General features: G+C 34.9%; 1 protein-coding gene across 13 annotated transcripts in view; it reads right to left on the bottom strand.

The window, feature by feature from the left end:
* Window positions 1-412: 412 nt before the first annotated feature.
* Window positions 413-24,667, bottom strand: part of ABCA5 (ATP binding cassette subfamily A member 5) — a 151,137-nt gene continuing 126,882 nt past the window's right edge. For 11 of the 13 annotated variants that reach the window (XR_016223493.1, XM_089316712.1, XM_089316714.1 and 8 more), the window contains 16 exons: window positions 23,468-23,638; window positions 22,069-22,182; window positions 21,202-21,336; window positions 20,393-20,467; window positions 19,921-20,012; window positions 17,429-17,555; window positions 17,101-17,218; window positions 16,909-17,000; window positions 15,628-15,803; window positions 14,770-14,845; window positions 14,550-14,644; window positions 5,268-5,387; window positions 3,670-3,819; window positions 3,186-3,265; window positions 1,542-1,597; window positions 413-711 (listed from right to left, as the gene is read on the bottom strand). Coding sequence is in view for 10 of the 13 variants with exons in the window: in XM_089316712.1 (XP_089172838.1) it covers window positions 604-711; window positions 1,542-1,597; window positions 3,186-3,265; window positions 3,670-3,819; window positions 5,268-5,387; window positions 14,550-14,644; window positions 14,770-14,845; window positions 15,628-15,803; window positions 16,909-17,000; window positions 17,101-17,218; window positions 17,429-17,555; window positions 19,921-20,012; window positions 20,393-20,467; window positions 21,202-21,336; window positions 22,069-22,182; window positions 23,468-23,638 (1,785 nt within the window). In the remaining 3 variants the exon portion in view is untranslated. Of the gene's footprint in view, window positions 712-1,541; window positions 1,598-3,185; window positions 3,266-3,669; window positions 3,820-5,267; window positions 5,388-14,549; window positions 14,645-14,769; window positions 14,846-15,627; window positions 15,804-16,908; window positions 17,001-17,100; window positions 17,219-17,428; window positions 17,556-19,920; window positions 20,013-20,392; window positions 20,468-21,201; window positions 21,337-22,068; window positions 22,183-23,467; window positions 23,639-24,667 lie in introns of those variants that run through there. The other 2 variants (XR_016223494.1, XR_016223492.1) reach the window with 2 other exon arrangements.

Below are 24,667 nucleotides of genomic sequence, written 5' to 3'. Positions count from 1 at the left end.
TTAACTTCAAATATCCAATTATCTACATCTAAAATCATCTACTAGAAGAAAAGTCTCATTTACTATAACTGATGACTGCCACCTAGTGGATGCCATTTCTCTCAAACCTCTACATTGAGACTAATGTTTATACTTCAGTTTTTAGGGATGCCAACCTCCATTAAGTATCTTTTAGACACTGAAAAAGAGAAACAAGAATCTTTCTTATTGCTTTATCACTATTAAATATATTATTTATCAATTTTTATTTAGTTTAAGATATTATATATTTAAGTCAGACGCCATAAACTTTTAAAAATAATTACTCAAAATAAAAGTATTCAACCACTAATCCTTCAAATTCATTGTTTCTGAAAGGTAAAAAAGACATACAGACTACAGGTTCAATATACTACAGATATAAACATGCAGGTTCAATTAATTATATGTAAGTTTTATTTAAAGAAAACAAAAACACAATCACAGAAGATCAATTCAAATAGCTTAGCAAAGTCCCAACTGCTTCCACTGTTCGCTAGTTAGCAAATAAAAAACTTTTTAAACAAAAGTTGAAATAAAGCAAAGATTAAATAAATAAATTTGGTAAGCAGACTGAAGATAAATTCAAAATACTACTCTGTCTTCCTGTGTTCTTTCCCACCAAAGTGTGCTGTTTAAAGTTCCGCAACTATTATCTTCTTCTTCTTGTTCTTTAGTAAGTTCTACAAAAACCTAGATAAAAAGAAATAAACTATTAAAGTTATCTCTATCACTATTATCTCCAAGAACTTTTAACTTAATCAAGTATTAGTCTATATTTGATTGAATTAATAAGCATCCTAAAAGATCTATAAGCATTAACATTACACAAACAGAATGAGTTATCTTCATTTATTACATGCAAAGATGAATGTTATTATAGAGGCTTAGTAAATTAATATACTAAGTAGCACTGTCATAAAATAATGTTTACATAATGTAATTTCAGATCTTCTAATAAATACTTTCATGACTTACTTTCTTTACCAAATTGGAAATATTGAGCTATGAAAACTAAGCAAATGGAAATTTGCTTGACTTAATTAATCCACATTGTATTATATATAAATAGATGTATAGATACATCAAAACATATTGTACCACATAAACATATACAAAACAACTTGTCAATTAAATGTAACATTAGTAAAAGACTAATGTTAAGCTTGTGGTTATAAAATAAACTGAAAGAATGCCATTGTAAAAATTAAAAGAAAAAATAAGAAAGAAGAGGGAGGAAGGGTGGGAGTGTGGGAGGAGGAGGAGAGGAGTGAGTAGTATCATGCTTTTAAATCTGTATATATGAAATAAATGATTTTGTTCACCATTTATAAATAAAAATGTTTTAAATTTAAAAAAAATAAGCAATGGAGAACATAAAAAATTTTAAAATAACACAAAGTTTAAGGTTATTCTATAATATTTTGTCTCTGGTTCAAAATCTGTGTCCAATATAGCCTAAATAATTAACAATAGTTACTATCTTCTATAAAATAATTTTTAAAAATTAAACTTTATAGTACCTGTTCCAGTGTAGCTTGAGAAAAGCTATATTCCTCAACAGCAAAAGTATGTTTAGCTATTAAATATTAAATAAAAAATAAAATTTAATTATTAATATTTTTAGAGAATAAAATGGCAACAACTTAATATGGCTAACAATCTCTGTATAAAAAAACCTCAAATTAACTCATTTAATTTGAAGCTACCTCTGTTATTCTCCTGTTGCTTCCTTTCTCTTCACCATGCTGACAATTATTTGACAGCCCTAAGACCTTATTTTATTTCACCTTTTTCTCCTTTATCTTCTTTCTTATTATTTTTTCATGTTTTCTTCATTTTTTTCCTATTTTATTTATTTTTTAATTTATTTGACAGGGAGAGTTACAGATAGTGAGAGAGAGACAGAAAGGTCTTCCTTCCGTTGGTTCACTCCCCAAATGGCCACTATGGCTGGCGCTGCGCCGATCCGAAGTCAGGAGCCAGCTTCTTCCTGGTCTCCCATGCAGGTGGAGGGGCCCAAGCACTTCGGCCATCCTCCACTGCCCTCCCGGGCCACAGCAGAGAGCTGGACTGGAAGAGGAGCAACCAGGACTAGAACCCAGTGTCCATATGGGTTGCAGGCACTGCAGGCGGAGGATTAATCAAGTGAGCCACGGCGTCAGCCCTATTTTTATTTTTTTGATATCTGCTCTCTATCTCCCATTCCTCAACAACTCCATGGAAGCTTGCTCTTAATTGTTGACTTGGAATGTGAATTCTGATTATAATTTTATAAATTTTTTTATAATTTTGTCAGACCTTGCAGTACAACCTAATATCTAATTTCTGGTGCTCCATTCATTCCTTTAATTTAATTCTCTTTAAATAATTCAGATGTTTTTCAATTATAAAGAAATCATTAAGAAAGCAGAAACTCTGCCAATATATATTACTGGCTCAAAAATAACATTTAAAAAAAGAACAAAAGTAATACATAAATTCATAGCTATGACACGAATATGTGTTGTATCAGGTAATTTTTTATATTTAGTATTCACATAATAAAAACATAAAAATCCTACAATTATTTTGAGAGGTATTAATGATAAATCTTACATATAAACACAGGTTGTTTGTAGTTTATATATGTCATAAAATAACTGTATATCAACACTTGCCATCAAGGAATTTATCTCTCTCCACTGCCACCACAGGCATCTATTTTTCTTACCCATGACTTATTCTTAAAATGCTAACATTCAATAGGCTTCTTTAAAAACTTCGTACGGAGTAACCAACTCTACTGCAGTTTCTTTCCTGCTATAAGCACAGTTTTGATATTGCTGCTGCTTCTATGGCCTAGTATAAAGTAAGGATTCAAGGAAATCAGTGTTCCTGTTGCATGAATGACTGCTAAGATAATTAAGCTTTTTCACAGATGCAACGATAATAAACACTGATGATGTTAACTGAAGACTATAAGAGGTTTACACCTTATACCATAATATAGCTGATTTGCAAAAATCCATTCAGAATTAGCATTTATCTAGATTTTAAATAAAATGAATAAAAGTTTATATTTGCCATAGTTTACAGAACAAACTGAGATGACAATTCTGAACTTTTAAAATATAATTATTTTTAATTTGAGAACTATCTTATAATGTTTTTCAAATACCATGTACCTTCTTCCAGCTTAGAAAAAGATTGTGAAAGAGACTGAACATCTTCCTTAGGAATTTTATAAGCCAAAATAGAAGAAAAACTGAAAAATAAAACATAAAAAATGTAAACATTACTACTACTCTACTCTTAAGCTAAAATTCAAAAATTCTAGAGTTCAAAATTAAATTCTAATAATATATTTTATATGTATTTGGATAAAATGTAAAAATGGTAAAATACAAGATAATGAAGTGACTTCTATCATTGTCACTGAATGAGAACTTTAAAAAGTTTAAATACAACCAAATATTGAAAGTTCTAACACCAAGTTGATTTAAATTTCATTCATCAGATTTTACTAGTACAGTATTAATACAGTACTTTAAGATGTGTATATAGAGATACAAATACAGCCAATGAATGATAAAAGGATTTTTCCTAATCCTGTAACGTATTATGTATATTGTTCTAAAGGAAATATAAATAATCTGAATTTTTCTTTACCTTTCCTGACGGCTTGCATTTGGGAAAATATACAGAATTTCTCTTTGAAGGCGGTCTACTTCTAGATTTTCAATCCAGTCCTTTAATTTAATTTCCAAAAAGTAGCCTTTTCCAAATTTACTCTTTAAATGTTGTACTGTCCCAATACATCTGAATTAATTTTTAAAGGAAAGATTACACACAAAATGGCATGACAATTTCAAAGAATGATTTCTCACTTCAATCTCTACCAACTTTTAGGAAAACTTATGTTGGAATTTATAATACTTTTATACAAAAGTTGCAAAGATAACACAGTATCCTCATAGGCTCCTCATCCAATTTCAGTTTACATAATATTAAGATATTACTATGGCATTTTTCAAAACTGAATAAACCTCCCTGGTGTATCACCATAAACTACAGAATTACTTGGATTAATAGTTTCCACTAGTGCCCTTTTTCTGCTCTACTTTGCACTTGGCTGTCATGTCTCCTCCTTAGTCTCCACTGGTAAGGAGCAATTTCTTATTCTTTCCTTCTTTTTTGTGATTTTTCACAGTTCTGGAAGTACTTGTCAAGTGTTTTGGTAGATGCTGTTCAATCACGGTCAGTCTGATGTTTTTCACATGATTATTCAAAGGTTAGAGTCTTGAAGGGAATACCACATGGCTGAAGTATCCTTCTTACCACTGCATATCCAGGGGCACATGAGAGCCACACAACAGTATTTAATTAAGATATTATTTTGGCAGGTTTCTCAACTGTAAAGTTACTGTTTTCTCTTCTACTACTCTATGCTTTAGAACTGGCAAAGTCCAAGCTAAACCTAGGGGGTTGCATATTATGTCTCCCCTCTTGAGGGGATAGTATCCACAAATTTTACTTGGAATCATTGTGTAAGGAGTATTTGCCTCTTTTCCCAGATTCATTTATTTATTCAATCATTTATGTAAATATGAAAGTGTACATTACATTGTTTGTGCTATAACCTATTACAGTGCCTAACAATTTTCTAAAATAACAATATCAACTTTGAAATTAACATTCCAAATTTCCAAATAATTAAGCTGATTTCAAATGCAAAGTAGCTATCTTTTGGAATAAAATCAATACTTCCAAGTAATTCTGTAGAAAACTGACATAAAAGTTCAAATAAGGAAATGCTTTTTTTTAAATTTTTTTTTGACAGGCAGAGTTAGACAGTGAGAGAGAGAGACAAAAAGAAAGTCTTCCTTTTTCCGTTGGTTCACCCCCTATGTGGCTGCCACAGCCGGCGCGTTGTGGCCGGCACGCTGCGCTGATCTGAAGCCAGGTGCTTCTCCTGGTCTCCCATGGGGTGCAGGGCCCAAGCACTTGGGCCATCCTCCACTGCCTTCCCGGGCCACAGCAGAGAGCTGGCCTGGAAGAGGGGCAACCGGGAAAGAATCCGGCGTCCCGACCGGGACTAGAACCCGGTGTGCCGGCGCTGCAGGTGGAAGATTAGTCTAGTGAGCCACGGTGCCGGCCCAGAAACACTTTTTAACATTTAGATTAACATATAGTAAGTTTTGGAAAAGACAACATTCAAAATATACTTCCTGCTCTCATTCCCTAAACGCAAATGGTTTAGACAGTACCTTAACTGCCCAGAAACCATGATAGCCACTCGGTCACAGACAGCCTCTGCCTCCTCCATATAATGAGTGGTCAGAATAGCAGCTCGCTTTTTGTTTTTAAATGCAGTTCGAATTGCTCGCCTGAAAAATATAAAGAAAATTTTAAAAGAATATATGTTTGTTAATATTAGGTTTTTAAATATTCTATTATTTGATTTGCTTAATTAAAACTTACCAAATATAAACTGTTATATCCTGCCCAAATATGATTTTTCTATTCAAATTCATTTTCCTTTAGTTTTAAAAGCTTGTAAAATGTCAAGTAATTTCATAATTTCAAATGTTTATAAGGATTAAAAGTATAATTAATGAACTGTAAAAACTGATGTCTTTTTATGTTATAAGAAATACAGAATGCGAAAGAAAGCAGGAGAAGCCACACTTGTATCAGATAAAACAGACTTTAATTAAAGACAGTAAAAAGAGACAAGGTTATTATATGATAGAGTTCCAAATCCAAGAGGAAATAGCCAATCTGAGTACCCAGATATATAAAGTGAATCTTTTTTAAAGATTTATTTATTTATTTAAAAGTTAGAATTACAAAGAGATAAGGCAACAAAGAGAGATCTTTCATCTGCTGGTCCATTCCCCAAATGGCCGCTGCAAACGCTAGGGTTGTTCCAGGCCAAAGCCAGGAGCCAGGCTTCATCTGGGTGTCCCATGCGGGTGCAGAGGCCCAAGCATGGCTGACTTGCCAGGCACATTAGTAGGGAGCTGGATCAGAGGTGGAGTAGCTGGGATCCGAACTGGTGCCCATGGGATGCCGGCGCTACACAGCGGCTTAATCCACTGTGCCACAGTGCCAGTTCCATAAAGCAAATCTTAACAATCCTAGATGAAGAGATGGACTCCAATATAATAAAAGTGGAGAACTTCGATATTTCTCTCTTAGAAATGGATATATTATCCAGCGAGAAAATCAACAAAGAGGGCTGGAGTTGTAGCACAGCACGTTAAGCTGCCACCTACAGTGCTGTCATCTCATCTCATATAAATACCAGTTTAGGTCCCTGCTGCTCCAATTCCAATCCAGTTCCTTGCTAATGTGCCTGAGAAAGCAGATGATCCAAGTACTTGGACCCCTGCCACCCACGTGGGAAACCCAGATGGTGTTCTAGGCTCCCGGTGTTGACCTGGCCAAGCCCTGACGATTGTGGCCATTTGAGTAGTTAAACCAGCGGATGGAAGATCTGACTTTCCCTCTCTCTCTAACTCTACCTTTCAAATAAATAAATCTTTAAGAAAAGAAAATCAACAACAAAAAAAAGCCAAATTAAGTTGCACCCCAGATCAATTGGAACTAACAGACACAACTTTCTATTCAAAAGCTACGGAATATATATTATTCTTAATAGCACATGAAACATTCTCCAGGACAGATAATATCGTAGCTTATACAACAAGTCTCAGGGCTGGCACCGTGGCACAGCACGTTAATCCTCCGCCTGCGGCACCGGCATCCCATATGAGCGCCGGTTCTAGTCCTGGCTGCTCCTCTTCCAATCCAGCTCTCTGCTGTGGCCTGGGAGAACGGTGGTGGATGGCCCAAGTGCTTGGGCCCCTGCACCCACATGGGAGACCAAGAGGAGGCTCCTGGCTCCTGGCTTCGGATTGGCATAGCTCTGGCCGTTGCGGCCATTTGGAAAGTGAACCAACGGAGGGAGGACCTTTCTCTCTGTCTCTCCCTCTCAGTGTCTGTAACTCTACCTTTCAAATAAATAAATAAAATCTTAAAAAAAATAGTCTCAACAAATTTTAAAAACCAGAAATCATATTAAGTATATTTTATCACAATGCACTAAAATTAGAAATCAACAAGAGTTTTAGACACTACGTAAATATATGCAAATTAAACACACAACCAGTAGATCAAAGAAGAAATTAAGGAGGAAATTTTAAAATTTCTTGAAGCTAATGAAAATGAATAAAAAATTCTTTACAACAGATTTGATAATCTAGAAGAAATAGACAAATTCTCTTATACATACACCTTGACAGAATTGAACTGTGACAAAAGAGAATACCTAAACAGACCAATAACAAGTAGCAATATTCAATCACTTCATTCTATGCAGCTGTCATCACCTTGATACTCAAACCAGAAAACAACATAACAAAATAAGAAATGTACAGGCCAATATCCTTGATGAATATAAATGTACGAATCTTTAACAAAATACTAGAAAGTAAAATCAATAGCACATTAAAATATTTATTCACCATGGTTAAATGGGATTAATCCTAGGGATGCAAGGGTGCTTCAAATGCAAATCAATAAACATGATACAGGACATCAAGAGAATAATGGACAAAAATCATAAAGTCATCTTAATAGATGCAGATAAAGCAACTGATAAAATTCAACATCTCTTCATGACAAAAATTCTGAACCAAGTAGGTATAAAAGTAATGTACTTCAACATAATAAAGGCTCTATCTATCAAGCTAACAGCTAACATCATATTGAATAGGGAAATGTTGATTAAGGCTTTCTAAGATCTGGAATAAGAAAAGGAAGCCAGCTTTCACCACCTGCAGTCAACACAGTATTCTAAGTTGTAGCCAGGCAATTAGGCAAGAAAAAGAAATAAAAGGCATCCAAATCAGAAAGAAGGAAATCAAAGTGTCACTATTTTTTTGTTTGTTTTTAAAAGATTTTTTATTTGAAAGGCAGAGAGGTACAAAGAGGCAGAGAGAGAGAGAGAGAGAGAGACAGAGAAGGAGAGAGAGAGAGAGGTCTTCTGGTTCAGTCCCTAAATGGCCTCAATGACCAGAGCGGGGCAGATCTGAAGCCAGGAACCAGAAGCTTCCTCTGGGTCTCCTACATGGGTACAGGGGCCCAAGCACTTCAGCCATCTGCTGCTGCTTTCCCAGGTGCATTAGCAGAGAGCAGGATTGGAAGTGGAACAGCCAGGACTCAAACCAGCACCCACATGGGATGCCAGCACTGCAGGTGGGCTTTATCCACCATGCCACAGTGTAGGCCCCAAAGTGTCACTATTTGAAAATGACATGATATATATAAATCCCCAAAGACTCAACCAAAAAGCTGTTAGAATAAAGAAATTCAGCCAAGTTGTAAGATACAAAGTCAACATGCAAAAACAAGTAACACTGTTATACAAAGTAGCAAATTATCTGGGAAAAAAAAACCCAAGGAAGCAATTTCCAGTAACTGCAATAAAATAAAATACCTAGGAGTAAACTTAACTAGCAAGGTGAAAGAGCTCAACAATGAAAGCCATAAACCAATGGTGAAAGATATTAAAGAGGACAAAAACAAATAAAAAGACACCTCATATTCACTCAAGAAACTATTCGAAGTGATTTACAGAATCAGTGCAAACCCTGTTAAAATACCAGTATCATTTTAAACAGAATTAGGAAAAAACACTACTAAAATTTGTGTAAGATTGCGAAAGACCCCGAATGGCCAAAGAAATCTTGAGCAAAAAGAACAAAGCAGGAGGTATTACACTGACTTTAGTCGATTTTACAAGGCTATAGTAATTAAAACAACATTGTATTGGCATAGAACAGATGCATAAGCCAATGGAATAAAATAGAGATCCTAGAAGTAAACCCACATCTACTGCCAACTGATCTTTCACAAAGGTGCAAACAACATGCATTGCCAAAAGGACAGTTTTTTTCAATCCATGATGCTAGGAAAATAGAGTATCTACTTAAAGAGAATGAGGCCAGATTCCTATCCCTCACCATGTACAAAAGCCAACTCAAAGTGAATTCAGGAGCTAAGTATAAGACCTGAAACTTTGAAATTACTAGAAGAAAACACAGAAGAAATGCTTCAGGACATTGGAATAGGCAATAATTTTTTTTATCAGACCTCAAAAACCACAGGAAACAAATGCAAAAACAGATAGACGGGATTTCATCAAACTGAAGAGCTTCTGCACAGTAAAAGTGTGAAAAAAAAAAAAGTGAAGAGACAACCTACAGAGAGAAAATAATATGACAATGGGTTAATATCCAGAGTGTGTATATATATATATATATATATATGAACCCAAATATCCAGAATATACATATACATATATGAACCCAAAAAACTCAACAGCAAAACAAAACAAAAAACCAAACAATACAATAAAAATGGGCAATGTTTCTAAATAGCTATTTCTCAGAAGAAGACATACATGTAGCCAACAGGCACACGAAAAATGTTCAACATCACTAATGGTCAGAGAAATGCAAATCAAAATCACAAGGTAACATCACCTCAGTAAAGACTATCATCAAAAAGACAAAAAATAACATGTGCTGACAATGATGTTGAGAAAAGGAAATCCTTACAAGTGGCTTACAAATTAGTATAGCAATTGTGGAAAACTACGGAGGTTTCTCAAAAAAAAAAAAAGAGAGAGAGAGAGAGAGAGAGAATTACCAAATGATCCAGCAAGCATACTAAGGCAAGCCCACTAAGTATATAATCAGAATGTCAATGAGACAGTTGCATTCCCACGTTTATTGTAGCACTATTCATAACAGTCAGAAATAGAAACAACCTAAGCATCAATCCACAATAAATGAATGATGAATACTACTTAGCCATAAAGAAGATTGAAATCTTATCATCTGTAACAATACAGATGGAACTGGAGATCATTAAGTGAAATAAGCCAAACACAGAAAGACAAGTACCACATAATCTCAGAATCAAAAAAGGGGATCTCATAGAAATTAAAGGTATAATGGTAGTTCCAGACACTAGGGAGAGAAGAAAGTGGGGAGGGACTGGGAAAGACTGATTCATGAGTACTAAGTTATAGATGGTAAAAGTAAGAAGTTCTGGGGATTGATTACACAGTAGGATGACTACTGTTAATATACTATATACTACTGTTATGTACTGTATATTTCTCTCTAAAGCTGGGGTGGTAAACATTTTTTCTACCAATGGCATTTTGGATATTTATAATATCACATGAGGCCATACAAAATCATCAACTTAAAAATTAGCCTGTTAGTTCTATTTATTTTTAATGAGTCTAAAATTTTATTATTTTTATTTTTTTCTTTAGTTTGCTTTACTTTTTAACAGATTCAATATAGTTCAAAGACACAAATTTTTTTTTTTTAAGATTTATTTTTATTCATTTGAAAGCAGAGTTACAGAGAGGTAGAGAGAGAGAGAGAGAGCTCTTCCATCTGCTGGTTCACTTCCCAAATGGTTGCAATAGCAGGAGCTGAGCCAAACCAAAGCCAGGAGCCAGGAGCTTCTTCCGGGTCTCCCACGTGGGTTCAGGGGCCCAAGGACTTGGGCTATCTCTGCTGCTTTCCCAGGTGCATTAGTAGGGAGCTGGATTAGAAGTGAAGCAGCAGGGACTCAAACTGGTACCCACAGGGGATGCTGGTGCTGCAGGCTGAGGCTTTAACCTGCTGTGCACAGTACCAGCCCTGACACACTTCTAATATAATGATATTCTTTGTCTCCCTCTTTTCCTCCCTCCGTTTCATTTTTGTATTTTTGAGATGACATAGTTTTCATTTACATTACATTCAAGGGCTTAATGCTCCACCAAATAAAAACTTCAACCAATAAAAAGCAAAAATACTCTGGTTTACAATTCCTGGAGCAAGGACAGTCTCTTCAACAAATGGTGCTGGGAAAACGGGATTTCCACATGCAGAAGTATGAACCAAGACCCCTACCTTACACCTTACACAAAAATCCACTCAACACAGATTAAAGATATAAATCTACAACCCAACACCATCAAATTATTAGAGAACATCAGAGAAACCCTGCAAGATAAAGGCACAGGCAAAGATTTCCTAGAAAAGACCCCAGAGGCACAGGCAAAGCCAAATTAACACCTGGGATTACATCAAATTGAGATGTTTCTGTATGGCAAAAGAAACAGGAAAGTGAAGAGGCAACCAACAGAATAGGAGAAATTCTTTGCAAACTCCACAACTGATAAAAGATTAATAACCAGAACCTACAAAGAGATCAAGAAACTCCACAAAAACAAAACAAACAAGCCAGTTAAGAGATGGGACAAGGACTTAGACATTTTTCAAAAGACAAAATCCAAATGGCCAACAGACACATGAAAAGATGTTCAGTATCACTAGCTGTCAGGGAAATGTAAATCAAAACCACAATGATGTTTCACCTCACCCTGGTTAGAATGGCTTTCATACAGAAATCAACAAACAACAAATACTGGCGAGGATGTGGGGAAAAGAGCACACTAATCCACTGTAGGTGGGAATGCAAATTGATAAAGCCAATATAAAAGATAGTTTGGAGATACCTCAGAAATCTGAATATAGCCATATCATATGACCCAGCCATCCTACTCCTTGGAATTTACCCAAAGGAAACTAAATCAACAAATAAAAGAGCTATTTGCACCTCCATGTTTATTTTGGCTAAATTCACAATAGCTAAGACATGGAATCAGCCTAAATGCCCATCAACAGAAGACTGGATAAAGAAATTATGAGATATGTACTCTATGGAATACTACACAGTGGTTAAAAAATGAAATCCGGCCATTTGCAACAAAATGGAGGAATCTGGAAAACATCATGCTGAGTGAAATAAGCCAGTCCCAAAGGGACAAACATCATTTGTTCTCCCTGATCTGTGACAACTAACTGAGCACCTAAAAGGAAACCTGCTGAAGTGAAATGGACACTATGAGAAGCAATGACTTGATCAGCCCTTGTCCTGATTGTCAAGGAACAGCTTACTATTTTATTCTTTTTAATATTTTCTTTTTCTACTTAATATCATTGGTTGAACTCTTTACTTAACACAGAATTATTCACAGGTATTTAAATCCAATTGAAAATTGATCCCTATTAAATATAAGAGTGAGAATAAGAGAGGGAGGAGATGTGCAGTTAGGCATCCATTCCCATGGACTTACCCCTAAGGGTAAAGCTAAAAATTTGCCATAAGACTCCAAATTCCATTAGGTTGGCAGGTACTATCGCCATCTTACATGTTAAAGTGATCATATTCATATTAAGCGTGTAACTGATCATATAGATAGGATTAATTGTCAAAGGGATCACATAAATAAGACCAAGTGTCTGGTAATAACAATAGACAGAATTAAAAAGGAGAGAATGATCCAACATGGGAAGCAGGCCACACAACCGACTCATAGAATGACAAATGCCCTAAATAGCACTCTGACCTCAGAATCAGCTCTTAAGGCATTTGGATCTGGCTGAAAAACCCATGAGAGCATTTCAGGCATGGAAAGCCAAGACACTGGGGCAACAAATGATCTACACAAAGGATCTCCGTGAGACCCCAGTGGAAAGAAGGGGCCATCAAAGAAGGAGGTACTTTTCTCTGAAGGTAGGAGAGAACTTCCACTTTGCTTATGGCCCTGTATAAATACTGATGGAGTTTGTGGAATCAAAAGGCTTCTATAGCATTGGCAGCTCATGACAAGAGCTTCAGGTGATCACCGACATCATAAATAAGAGTGTCAATTGTTAAATCAACAACAGGAGTCATTGTGCACTTATCCACATGTAGGACTTCTGTCCTTAACGAGTTGTACTTTGAGAATTAATGGTAAAACTTGTCTTTAAACAGTACTTTATACTTTGTGTGTCTGTGTGGGTGAAAACTGTTAAAATCTTTACTTAGTAAAGAGTTGATCTTATGTATATAATTAAAAATGAATCTTAATGAAGAATGGGATGGGAGAGGGAGTAGGAGGTAGGACAGGAGTTGGGGTGGGAAGGCAGATATGGGAGGAAGAACTGATATATTCCAAAAGTTGTACCTATGAAATTTATATTTATTAAATAAAAGTTTTCTTAAAAATAAAGATTGACAAAACTATATTTGCAGCAATACTTATACAAATATGAATTGCTTTCTTTTTATTTTTTTTTTCTGTTTTTTAATTTTAGCTCTCACATATAAAGGAGAACACGTGGTATTTGTCTTTCTGTGTCCAGCTTATTTCACTCTGTCTTGCCTGTGGTTTCCTTGGCAGGACCAGATCAAAGGATTTCATTGGACTTATATGACCTGCGGGCTGGATGTCCCCACCCCTCAGAGAAAACCTAGAAGACAGGATTTCAGATGTTTTTATCATGTAGAAATATTACAAGTTTGAAGATACAGAGATATTTTCCCTGTTTGGGCACTACATGATATATACATGGACTGAAACATCACATGATACTCTGTAAATAATTATAATCTTTACATGCCCATTAAATTAATTAAAATATTTTTAAATTAAAAAGAAAAATAACCATAGAATCATAAGGAAAGCTTAATATTCAAAAAGCAGACCCAGAAATTGAAGTTCAAAGAATTGTTTAATTATTTCATACCTTAAATTATTAGAAAGAGTTCCAAGATAAATTCAAAGCAATATTATTATGGGAAAGATAAAACATATGTTAAGTGATTACAAAGAAATTATTAGAAAGAATTATTAGAAAGTGTTCCAAGATAAATTCAAAGCAATATTGTTTTGGGAAAGATAAAACATATGTTAAATGACTACAAAGAAAACTTTTTTTTTTTTTTTTTTTTGACAGGCAGAGTGGACAGTGAGAGAGAGAGAGACAGAGAGAAAGGTCTTCCTTTGCCGTTGGTTCACCCTCCAATGGCCGCCGCGGCCGGCGCGCTGCGGCCGGCGCACCGCGCTGATCCGATGGCAGGAGCCAGGAGCCAGGTGCTTTTCCTGGTCTCCCATGGGGTGCAGGGCCCAAGCACCTGGGCCATCCTCCACTGCACTCCCTGGCCACAGCAGAGAGCTGGACTGGAAGAGGGACAACCGGGACAGAATCCAGCGCCCCGACCAGGACTAGAACCCGGTGTGCCGGCGCTGCAAGGCGGAGGATTAGCCTGTTGAGCCACGGCGCCGGCCTACAAAGAAAACTTTTAAAAACTATTCAGTAAGTAGAATTCTTTATTTTAGTAATAGCCATACATTTACTTCCATTCTGAAATATACTCATAGAAAATATTATAAACATTTCATGAAAATATAAATTTTAAAGAAATATCTAGAAATTAAATATCTAATATTTAATTATTATAGCATTTACTAGGATTCTAAATCAAGATGTGCATATAACTAATATAAAACTATAAATAAAAGAAATATTCCTTTATTCTATCATTTAAATATTAATATTTAATAGTAATGCTTAATTAATAATAAATAATCCTTTATTCTACATTATGATATATGTTACAAATTTATTCAGTATCACACTTACCACATGTGCTGTTTGGCTTTAGGATCCATACCTGTAGATGGTTCATCTAGCAAAGTAATCTGAGGATTTCCCAGCATACTTAGAGCAAAGCACAACTAGATGGAAAAGAAAAGAATGGAGGTGGACTAAAAGATTTCACTATATGGAATCCTATCAAGTTAATAAAAAGTATTAAATTATCAGTAATATAGAGATATACTTGTTGCATAACAAAAAGTACCTTTCGCTTAATTCCTGCGGGTAGTTTCTTAATAGTTTTCTGAAGATGTTCTTTTAAATCAAGTACATTTGTTATTCTGCAAAATTGACAGCACAAAATTAGTGTACCATTTTAAATATAAATATATATATACTATGTATAATCACTGCCAGTGTTTTCTCTAGAAGAGTTACTAAGTTAACTTACTATAATTAGACAAGAAAAATCACCAATTTAAATTATTATTATTATTATTTTTTTTTTTTTTTTTTTTTTTTTGACAGGCAGAGTGGACAGTGAGAGAGAGACAGAGAGAAAGGTCTTCCTTTGCCGTTGGTTCACCCTCCAATGGCCGCCGCGGCCGGCGCGCTGCGGCCGGCGCACCGCGCTGATCCGATGGCAGGAGCCAGGAGCCAGGTGCTTTTCCTGGTCTCCCATGGGGTGCAGGGCCCAAGCACCTGGGCCATCCTCCACTGCACTCCCTGGCCACAGCAGAGGGCTGGCCTGGAAGAGGGGCAACCGGGACAGAATCCGGCGCCCTGACCGGGACTAGAACCCGGTGTGCCGGCGCCGCTAGGCGGAGGATTAGCCTAGTGAGCCGCGGCGCCGGCCCAATTTAAATTATTTTAAACAAATGAAGCTCTTCATAAAATGATTTACTTCAAGTTTCATACATTTAATGGTATATCATTAATAATCATAAGTGGAAAAACGCCTTTCAGTTGCATAGCTGTTATAATTTTGTAAAGAATATTTGTAAAAGTAATGGCTGTTTCTATGAAAATCATGATCTACAGAAATGCTTGTTAGGAAAATTTAAATATATGAGCTATAAAACTTCCTCATGTAATAAAATAGATCTGAAGAAAATTATATTACCGGCTTATGACTTCTTTCATGTCACCTGAACTCATTCCTTTCACAGCTCCATAAATTTCAAAATGTTCTTGCAATGTAATATCTGGCCACAGTGGGTTTATCTGAGGACAGTAACCCATACACTTAATAGAATCATCATCTTCAGCTGCATCTGAAGAATACTCTCCTAGAAATACCTACAAAGATACAAGCCGATTTTCAGTTAAGTATTTTCATTTGATTTACATTATGAAGAGGCAAGTGGATTAATTCAAATCCCTTCCTATTGCCTGTGTAGTATCATGTCAGGTTTTAATACTTTGTGATGACGGAAGGACATAGCTAAGTCACAGTTCAGTGACACAGCTAGAAAGGTTGATTTTAAGGTAGCATTGGATAGGAAAGAAAAATACAACTTTCACTAGAAAATTGTCTCACTGTAAAATGATCTTTGAAACTAGGAATAAGTGAATTTAGTGACTTGAATTTCATTGGACATAAGATACAGCCAATATAGGAAATGGCTCAGGCGAAAAAACAAAGAAAGAATGCCTGGTATATTCCAGAAAAGCAGTAAGTCAGTGGGCCTGGTTTTGAAGTTAGTAAGGCAAAAGAAACAAGAAATGCAGACAGGCAAGTATTGTGAAGTTTCTTCAAAGTGGGGAGTGAAACACATATAATCAAAGATAAGCTGATAGGAGGATCAAGACTAGTTCCCAGATCTCCTGAAGTTAACACAACTGTTTTCCATTAAGTTGGTACACAAATCACCTATGCACATAATAATTAGAAAAGCAGAAATATCATACACATACATACCTGCATGTGTGCATGAAAATCTCACCATGCATATTATTATAATACAGAAAATCTGAGCATCAAAATCCTAATTTAGCATTAATTTATCTAAATTAAAAATGTAAATCTGGAGCTGGTGTTGTGGCGTAGCAGGTAAAGCCATGGCCTGCAGTGCCGGCATCCCATAAGGGCGCTGGCTCAAGTCCTGGATGCTCCACTTCCGATCCAACTCTCTGCTAAGGCCTGGGAAAGCAGTAGAAGATGGTCCAAGTGTTTGGGCCCCTGCACTTGCGAGGGAGAACGGAAGCAGCTCTTGGATCCTGGCTTCAGATCGGCGCAGCTCCAGCCGTTGAATTGTGAAGTTGACCAGCGAATGGAGGACCTCTCTCTCTCTGCCTCTCCTTTTCTCTCTGTGTAACTCTGACTTTCAAGTAAAAATAAATAATTTTTTTTTAAAAAAATGTAAATCATATTCAATAAATTCCATATCCTTGTATGGCATACCTTGCCTGAAGTTGGTTCAATATCACCAACTAGAATATTAATAACTGTACTTTTGCCTGCACCATTTGGACCCAGCAGTCCCAAAATTTCTCCTAAAGGAATTGAAAGAAAAAAAATAATTATGATCAAAATAAATACAAAAACTATTCTTCTGGAAAACTATTTAAGAAAAAAATAATTAAACGACAACACCTTTTTTCACAGAGAAAGAGATGTATTTAGTTGCCACTTTCTTAATCTTTCTTGAATGAAGAAAATCTTTCTTGTCTTCATATTCTTTATGTAAATTGCTGACCATAATGGCTGGTTTCTAATTAGGGAAAAAAGATACCTGTCATTTCATGGCAAGCTGTTCTTCATATACATATCACCAGAATACATTTATTAATAACATGATAATTATACAAATACATTTTCATTGCAACTGAAATGATGGAATATCCAAAAGTAGACAAAATATTTTTGCAAGATTTTTTCAGATTTATTTGTGCAAAGGAAAATATTTTAAATTTTTAATTACCTCCTCACAACACTGACAACTCATCAGTTCTTTGACTTTTAATCTTTCAGCTTTGACATCTTCATCTTCATCCTCATTGTTTGGTGGTTCTGGAAACTTCTTGGTTTTTGACTTTGTTGAAAGGTTTCTAAACATATGAAGACAGACTTTCAAATAATTAAAGTTATAAGAAATATAGACATTACAAAGAGGAAAATTTGAGAAATATACTAACATCAGATCTAGGGTTATCTCTGAAAACCAGAATTACAATTGATATTCTTCACTGAAAGATAGCATTTAAATGATATCATCTAACTTCATTTATTCAACAATATCATTTATGACTAGTAAGTGTCAGATATAATTCCACAGAAAGATAAAAGGAAGAAAAATACGGACTCTACAAGAATTTACAGCTTTGGGTATTAATGGAACTGCGTGGAAGCATTAGATGTAGGGGGCAGAAGTCAGAATACATAGGAATACAATTTTTAAGGATAGGCAGAGGAAGAAGGAAATTTTGAATAGGAAGAAAGGTAAAGAGGCAAATAGGAGATGACATTATAGAAAACAAAGGGACAAAAAGACAAGTATAAGGAGAGTAAGTCAATCATGTTAAAGATTACAATTAGGTAAAGGGTCTACCAGACAAAGACAAAATGGAAGACAAATAACAATATTTAAAATGTGTGAAAGCTTTTAATAGACATTTCTCAAAAGCAGATCTAAAAACAGCTAATGAGGGGGCTGGTGCTGTGGTGTAGTAGTTTAGGCCTCCACCTGCAGCACTGGCATCCCATATGGGTACTGGTTTTAGTCCCAGCTGCTTATCTTCTGATCAGCTCTTTGCTAATGGCCTGGGAAAGCAGAGGATGATGGCCTAAGTGCTTGGGCCCCTGCACCCACATGGGAGACCTGGAAGAAGTTCCTGGCTCCTGGCTTCGGATCGGCCCAGGTCTGGCCCTTGCGGCCATTTGGAGAGTGAACCAGCAGATGGAAGATCTGTCTGAAACTCTGGCTCTCAAAAAAACAAAACAAAACAAACAAACAAAATGTACAACGAGCACATGAAAAGGTTCTCAACATCATGAATCATTAGGGAAATATAAATCAAAATCACAATAGTATACGACTACACATATACTACAATGGCTAAAATAAAATGACAAGCAATGATGAGGTTGTGGAGAAAACAGAATTCTCAGACATTCCTAAGTGGAAGTAAAATGGTTCTACCATTTTAGAAAGTAGATTGGCAGTTCCACAAAAGGTTAAACACAGAGCTCTGATCTATAAATCCTATTCTAGGAATCCACTGAAGAGAAATGAAAACCACATGTCCACACAAAGACATGTACACAATGTTCTCAGAAACAGTATTCATAATAGCCAATAAAACCAAACTCACTGACAAAAACATAAGCATGGTACAGATATTCAACAATGTAATATTAACACTAAAACACCCACACAGGTAATGAAGCACTGCTACATGATGCAACATAATGATCCTTTCAAACATTTTACTAACTGTAAAACTGTATACTAGACACTAAATTCAAATAATTCTAATAATTATATAGTGTTTTCTGATGAATATGATTTTCTGATATTAAAATAATGTTCCAATTATGATGAAAAGTAAGTATTTCTGAAGTATGTAAGAAAACCATTGGTCTTTTTTGGCTTAATTTTTTCAGAACTGTTTCTTTTCTTTAAAATATTTTTAAAATGTAGCATATGAATATTTAAAGCACTTAATGTGCAGTAAGCACAATGGGAAGTATCTAAATCTATATATAGTATACATATATATTCATTGTATACATTAATTTTGCAAAAATACATGTTAAGAAAAGGCAAAAAAGTACATTGAGTAAAAGAATTCAGACAAAAAAAGGCAACATATTGTATAATTCCAATTATAAGAACTGTTCAGAATAGACATAGCTGACAAATATAGAAGGTAGGTTAGAGGTTACCTAGTGCTGGAAGCATGGAAAGTGCGATAGGAGAATCTAATAACGGAAGAAAAATCTATTTCCGGAGTGCTGGAAATGTTCTAAAACTGTCATGGGGGGGCTGGCACTGTGACATAGCGGGTAAAGCCGCTGCCTGCAGTGCCGGCATCCCATATGGCCTCCGGTTCGAGTCCCAGCTGCTCCACTTCCCATCCAGCCCTCTGCTAAGGCCTGGGAAAGCAGTAAAAGAAGGCCCAAGTTCTTGAGCCCCTGATTCGCATGGGAGACCCAGAAGAAGCTCCTGGCTGCTGGCTTCAGATCAGCTCAGCTCCGGCTGCTGTGGTCATTTGGGGAGTGAACTAGCAGATGGAAGACTTCTCTTTCTTTCTCTCTCTCTCTCTCTCTCTCTCTCTCTCTGCCTCTCCTCCTCTCTCTGTGTAACTCTTTCAAATACATAAATAAATCTTTAAAAAAAAAAAAAACTGTTACAGTGATCATTATACAATTCTGTAAATATGCTAAAACATTAAAATTTTTAAAAGAACTTACCTGAAAAATGGGTCCTTTCTTATTGTTCTGCCTCCATATTTTTTCTCATAGTATTGTAAGAGGAAAATCCATAGAACACACTGCAGGTAAGGCTAAAAGAACAGAATACAGCTCAACACTGAATCATCGTTTTCACCTTTGCCAGCAGAACCAAGACCACATACATCAGCCTCCTTACCCTCTCCAAAAGCATAATCACAATGCCTTTATGCTTGTGTAGTAAAGATAACTTAAAACAAATTTTAATATAAACCTAGCTAGAATTATTTTTAGTAAAATAACTTTTAACATATTTTTCTTCCTCTGAAAACTTCTTACGTTGCCTATGCAGCCACCCAGCATTAATACACTTGACTTTTTATGCACCTTCTTTTTTATGCAGCAGGATAAAAACTAAAGAGTTAAAACCATACAACTAAATATTCTAAAAGTAACATGCTAACACAAAAAAGAACTTTTTGTCATTTCTTACCAATATAACAGCCACCAAAAGCCTATCCCATGGATTGTAGGCATCCTCATTTTTTGGTACATTCTTCCAAGAAACCTGAGACAAAAATCTATTTCAGTGTATATGCTGTGATATGTTGAAATATTTGCATTAAAATGGAAAAATACATGTTTGTTCAGCAAACATCTATGTAAGTAAGTTAGCTATTCATATTAATTAAACTATGTTTTATATTTGAATTAAAATCTCCCCTGCCTCCAAATATTTCCATCAGAATTGCTGTAGATTATTAAACAAAAGCAAAAACTTAACAAAGGTAAGGGTGGGGTAGTTAGAGAATAGAATTAATCAATATTAAGTAATTCCAAATCAAGAATTCAAAATTTATTTTTCCCTAATAAATAACACAGAAATTTATTTCAAGTATCCAGTCTTAGTAAAACTGCTATATTTTTCTTTGTTTTTCCTTGGAAAAAATTCTTACACTTCATTTTGTCTCATCTCTTTATAGTGTAATACATTTCTTAATACCTGAAAAACTCTTAGAAACAAATGACTGAAACAAAATTCTAATTACATTCATTTTGAGCATCAAAAGCATGTAATATACATAGGCTTTTACCAAGAACATAGTAATACACATAGAATTTAAAGTTTAAAAATAGGCTAGAAAAGTACCAAGATAATTTAAATTGCTGGATTAATAAGACTTACCCAAGTAGTAGCAATTAACTTGATGCATTTTTTTTTTTAGCACCAGAACTAAGATATCAAAGGTTAGGCAGTATTTGTTTATACTTTTAAAACATTAAAATACCAAAAAGACCTACCTTTATGAAAGAAATCAGGCAACCTAGCAGTGGATAGATTGGAATGGCTATGCAAAAGGCATAATGAAAAATAGCTGTAACTGTGTATCCCATAAAGAAGGTTATTTCAGTGATTGCAATACAAGCCAATGCTGTCTAAAGGAAAAAAAAATGAGAAAACAAGTGACAAAGTTTGTACAAATTTCATACAATCTTATTTGTAAATTGGTGCTTCAGAATGAACTACATTTTCAATCCTTTAAACAAACATGGGAACAGAGATGATACTTAGCTGGGAACTGTAAGTATGCTGATACCATTTGTTTGTAGCTATGCCAGTTGTTAAATGCTTCTTTTTTTTTTTTTAATTTTTTTTTTAATTTTTTTTTTTAACAGACAGAGTGGACAGTGAGAGAGAGACAGAGAAAAAGGTCTTCCTGTTACCGTTGGTTCACCCTCCAGTGGCCACCGTGGCCGGCGCACCGCGCTGATCTGAAGCCAGGAGCCAGGCACTTCTCCTGGTCTCCCATGGGGTGCAGGGCCCAAGGACCTGGGCCATCCTCCACTGCACTCCCGGGCCACAGCAGAGAGCTGGACTGGAAGAAGGGCAACCGGGAAAGAATCCGGCGCCCCAACCAGGACTAGAACCCAGTGTGCCGGCGCCACAGGCGGAGGATTAGCCTAGTGAGCCACGGTGCTGGCCTAAATGCTTCTAATATCATTCCTTCAAGGAAGAGATGACACAAGAAAAGCATGTCTGCAAAAAGATACTACCACTTTCTATCTAAATTCTATACTGACAAAAGACATGTAATATTTTTGAGTATTATTATGAAAGAGTTCATGAATTAAATAAACTGTTATGAAAAACTGAAATATATGACTTACCACAGAATAGATAAATGACCAAAATTCTTTGGTATTTATAATTTTCTTAAAGGTGAAAGAAGCAGTGTAAGTGAACAGAATAACTGATGGAACATAACCAATCAGGCAAAAAACCTGTAAGTCAGAAATGTTTATTATTATGAAAAAATGAGTAGACAGCAATACATATGATACAAAATACCAGTTATCTTAAAATGTTAAGGAATTTGATTTGATTCTGCAAAATTGTTCTATAAACTGAAACTGTGATTACTCAAGGAAATATGATCCATATGTCTAATAATCAATAAAAATCACACTTTTAATTTATTGTTAATATAGTCCTGAATAAGTCATTTAAACTTAATACTATTTATAGTATAAAATGTTTTATTTTGTTGTAAAAACAAGTATATCTGGTTACAACTTTTTATCTCTCAATTTATTAGCTACTATTTTAATACATAGCATCGAATATATTTTTACAAAGTTTAAAGACATTTGCTATTTCTACACGTTTATTTATTTTCAAGTATGCAAAAGTAAGAGTGACAGAGATGGAAAGGGAGGGGGGAAAGAGAGAGACATAGAGACACAAAGGAGAAATCTTTCAGCCACTGGGTTATTCCCCAAATGCTTGCAACACCTGGGGCAAGACCAGCAAGAAGTTAAGAGCTAGGAACTCAGTCTGGGTCTCCCATGTGGGTAGCTAGGACCCTAGCACATGAGCCATCACCTGGTTCCAGGGTGTATTAGCAAAAGAGAGATCAAAGAAAGCATAGTGGGGACTCAAATCAGCACTCCAACATGGGATGCAGGCATTCCAAGTGGTGGTTTAATACACTGTGCAACGAGGCTATCCAAACATTTGCTATTTTGTATAGAAGAAATTAATACATAAGGTCAGTAGAACCCTGGAAAAACTAATATTTAATTTCAACACTAACAACACCTATCTCTGTTTTTTACTCATAAAAATTATTCAATGAAAGGGTTTATTATAAGTATTATTATTATTATTATATGTGTAAAAGAATATGAACCAGATGCTTCCTTAATATTTTAAGCCATATTTTAGGTTATGGAATAAAAGAACTACTTCCTTATGAAAATATGTCCAGGCATAGAAATAGTAATGACTTTTAAAAAAGGAAAATATTTCTGTATCCCGGATTACACAATAGGTCATATACATGAAAGATAACCTCAATTTCATTCTTAAATGCTGCTATTGCTTTTTAATAAATTGCTCATAATCACATAAACTGAATTGATTAAATGTATTCTACACAATAATTAAATCGACTTTGGTTCTATTTTCTTTAAAAAACAAAAGAATAGCCAAATTATCCAACTAGCCAACGGATATGTTTATAAACATTTTACCTACAAATAGCCAAGTAAACTGTTGTTAACTTACCACAGCAAGGAACTTTACAGCATAAAAATATAATCCATAATGAAATGCAAATAAGCTTCCTAACATCAAAGTAAGAACAACAAAAAATAAGGGTATATCAATAATAGCTTGTCCAATCCAATATGCAGATGGCAAAAGACCTGAAAGTTTAAGTTGAGTATAAGCTTTGATCTAAAAAAAAAGAAGGAAAAGTATTTAGATTATAATTTTAGACACTTTATGAAACAAAAAATGAGTAAATCAATGTAGAACTCTTAATTTTACGTCGACAAGGCAAAAAAGGTTATATTTTAGGCCTATAGTTAATAAAAGTCATCCTCACAATAAATATAGATTCTCTTAGCCCTTAATTTGATTATTTCTAAAATGTAACATTTTCAATCAAATTTTTAAGAATCAAAATACAGTAGTACTGCTAATAAGCATAAAACTGGAATAAAGTCATAGGGTTATTGATGCACAAACAGAAAGTAGTCAAAACACAGCAGCTTTTGAAAGTATGTGGAAATGTTTGTAGGTAAAATGATGTTTAAGCAGAAAATTCTCATTTTTTAAAATTAACCTTTCACAAAAACATGAATAAACTTCCAGGATCCTTCTAATTTACACAGGGCATTCAGCTTAATTGTGAAACTATATACACAAATAATGCATGTGAAAGCCTTTTAGGTATGCTGACACAGTACATAAATAAAGGTGCTATTTCTTTTTTTTTTTAAGATAAGGTGCTATTTCTACCACAAATAAATAGTATTGCCATGTATCTCAATATCAAACTTAAATGAACATGGCTTCCTTGTCTTGTGCTCTCATTATTTAATTTAAAACTTTACACACCCTTCACAAATCTCAATACCTAACAATGTTATTCAGTTGATTTTTGTCATACTTTAATAATTACAGGTATAATACAAAAAAACTGGCGATAGGTAAGATAAAGGAGGCATGAAATATAAAGATTAGCTAAGAATAGAAATAAAAGAAAATGGACAAGTTTTGTGGTCAATGAATTATAAGAATATCAGAAGCGTAAATTCCAAAAGAAATATAAAAACACAAACCAGGTCAAATAAAATTATTTAAAATAATCCAAGCTTTTGTCATTATACATTGCTGGTGGAAATGTAAATATTCTATTCATTCTGGGAATAACTGTCAACTTCTTGTAACACTAAACATGCAACCACCTTAAGGCCCAGA

Source organism: Oryctolagus cuniculus, chromosome 17 (genome assembly GCF_051225735.1).
Source record: "Oryctolagus cuniculus isolate XC-2025 breed Fujian yellow rabbit chromosome 17, ASM5122573v1, whole genome shotgun sequence".
NCBI lineage: Eukaryota > Metazoa > Chordata > Mammalia > Lagomorpha > Leporidae > Oryctolagus > Oryctolagus cuniculus.
This window is presented reverse-complemented; position numbering and strand designations above follow the sequence as displayed.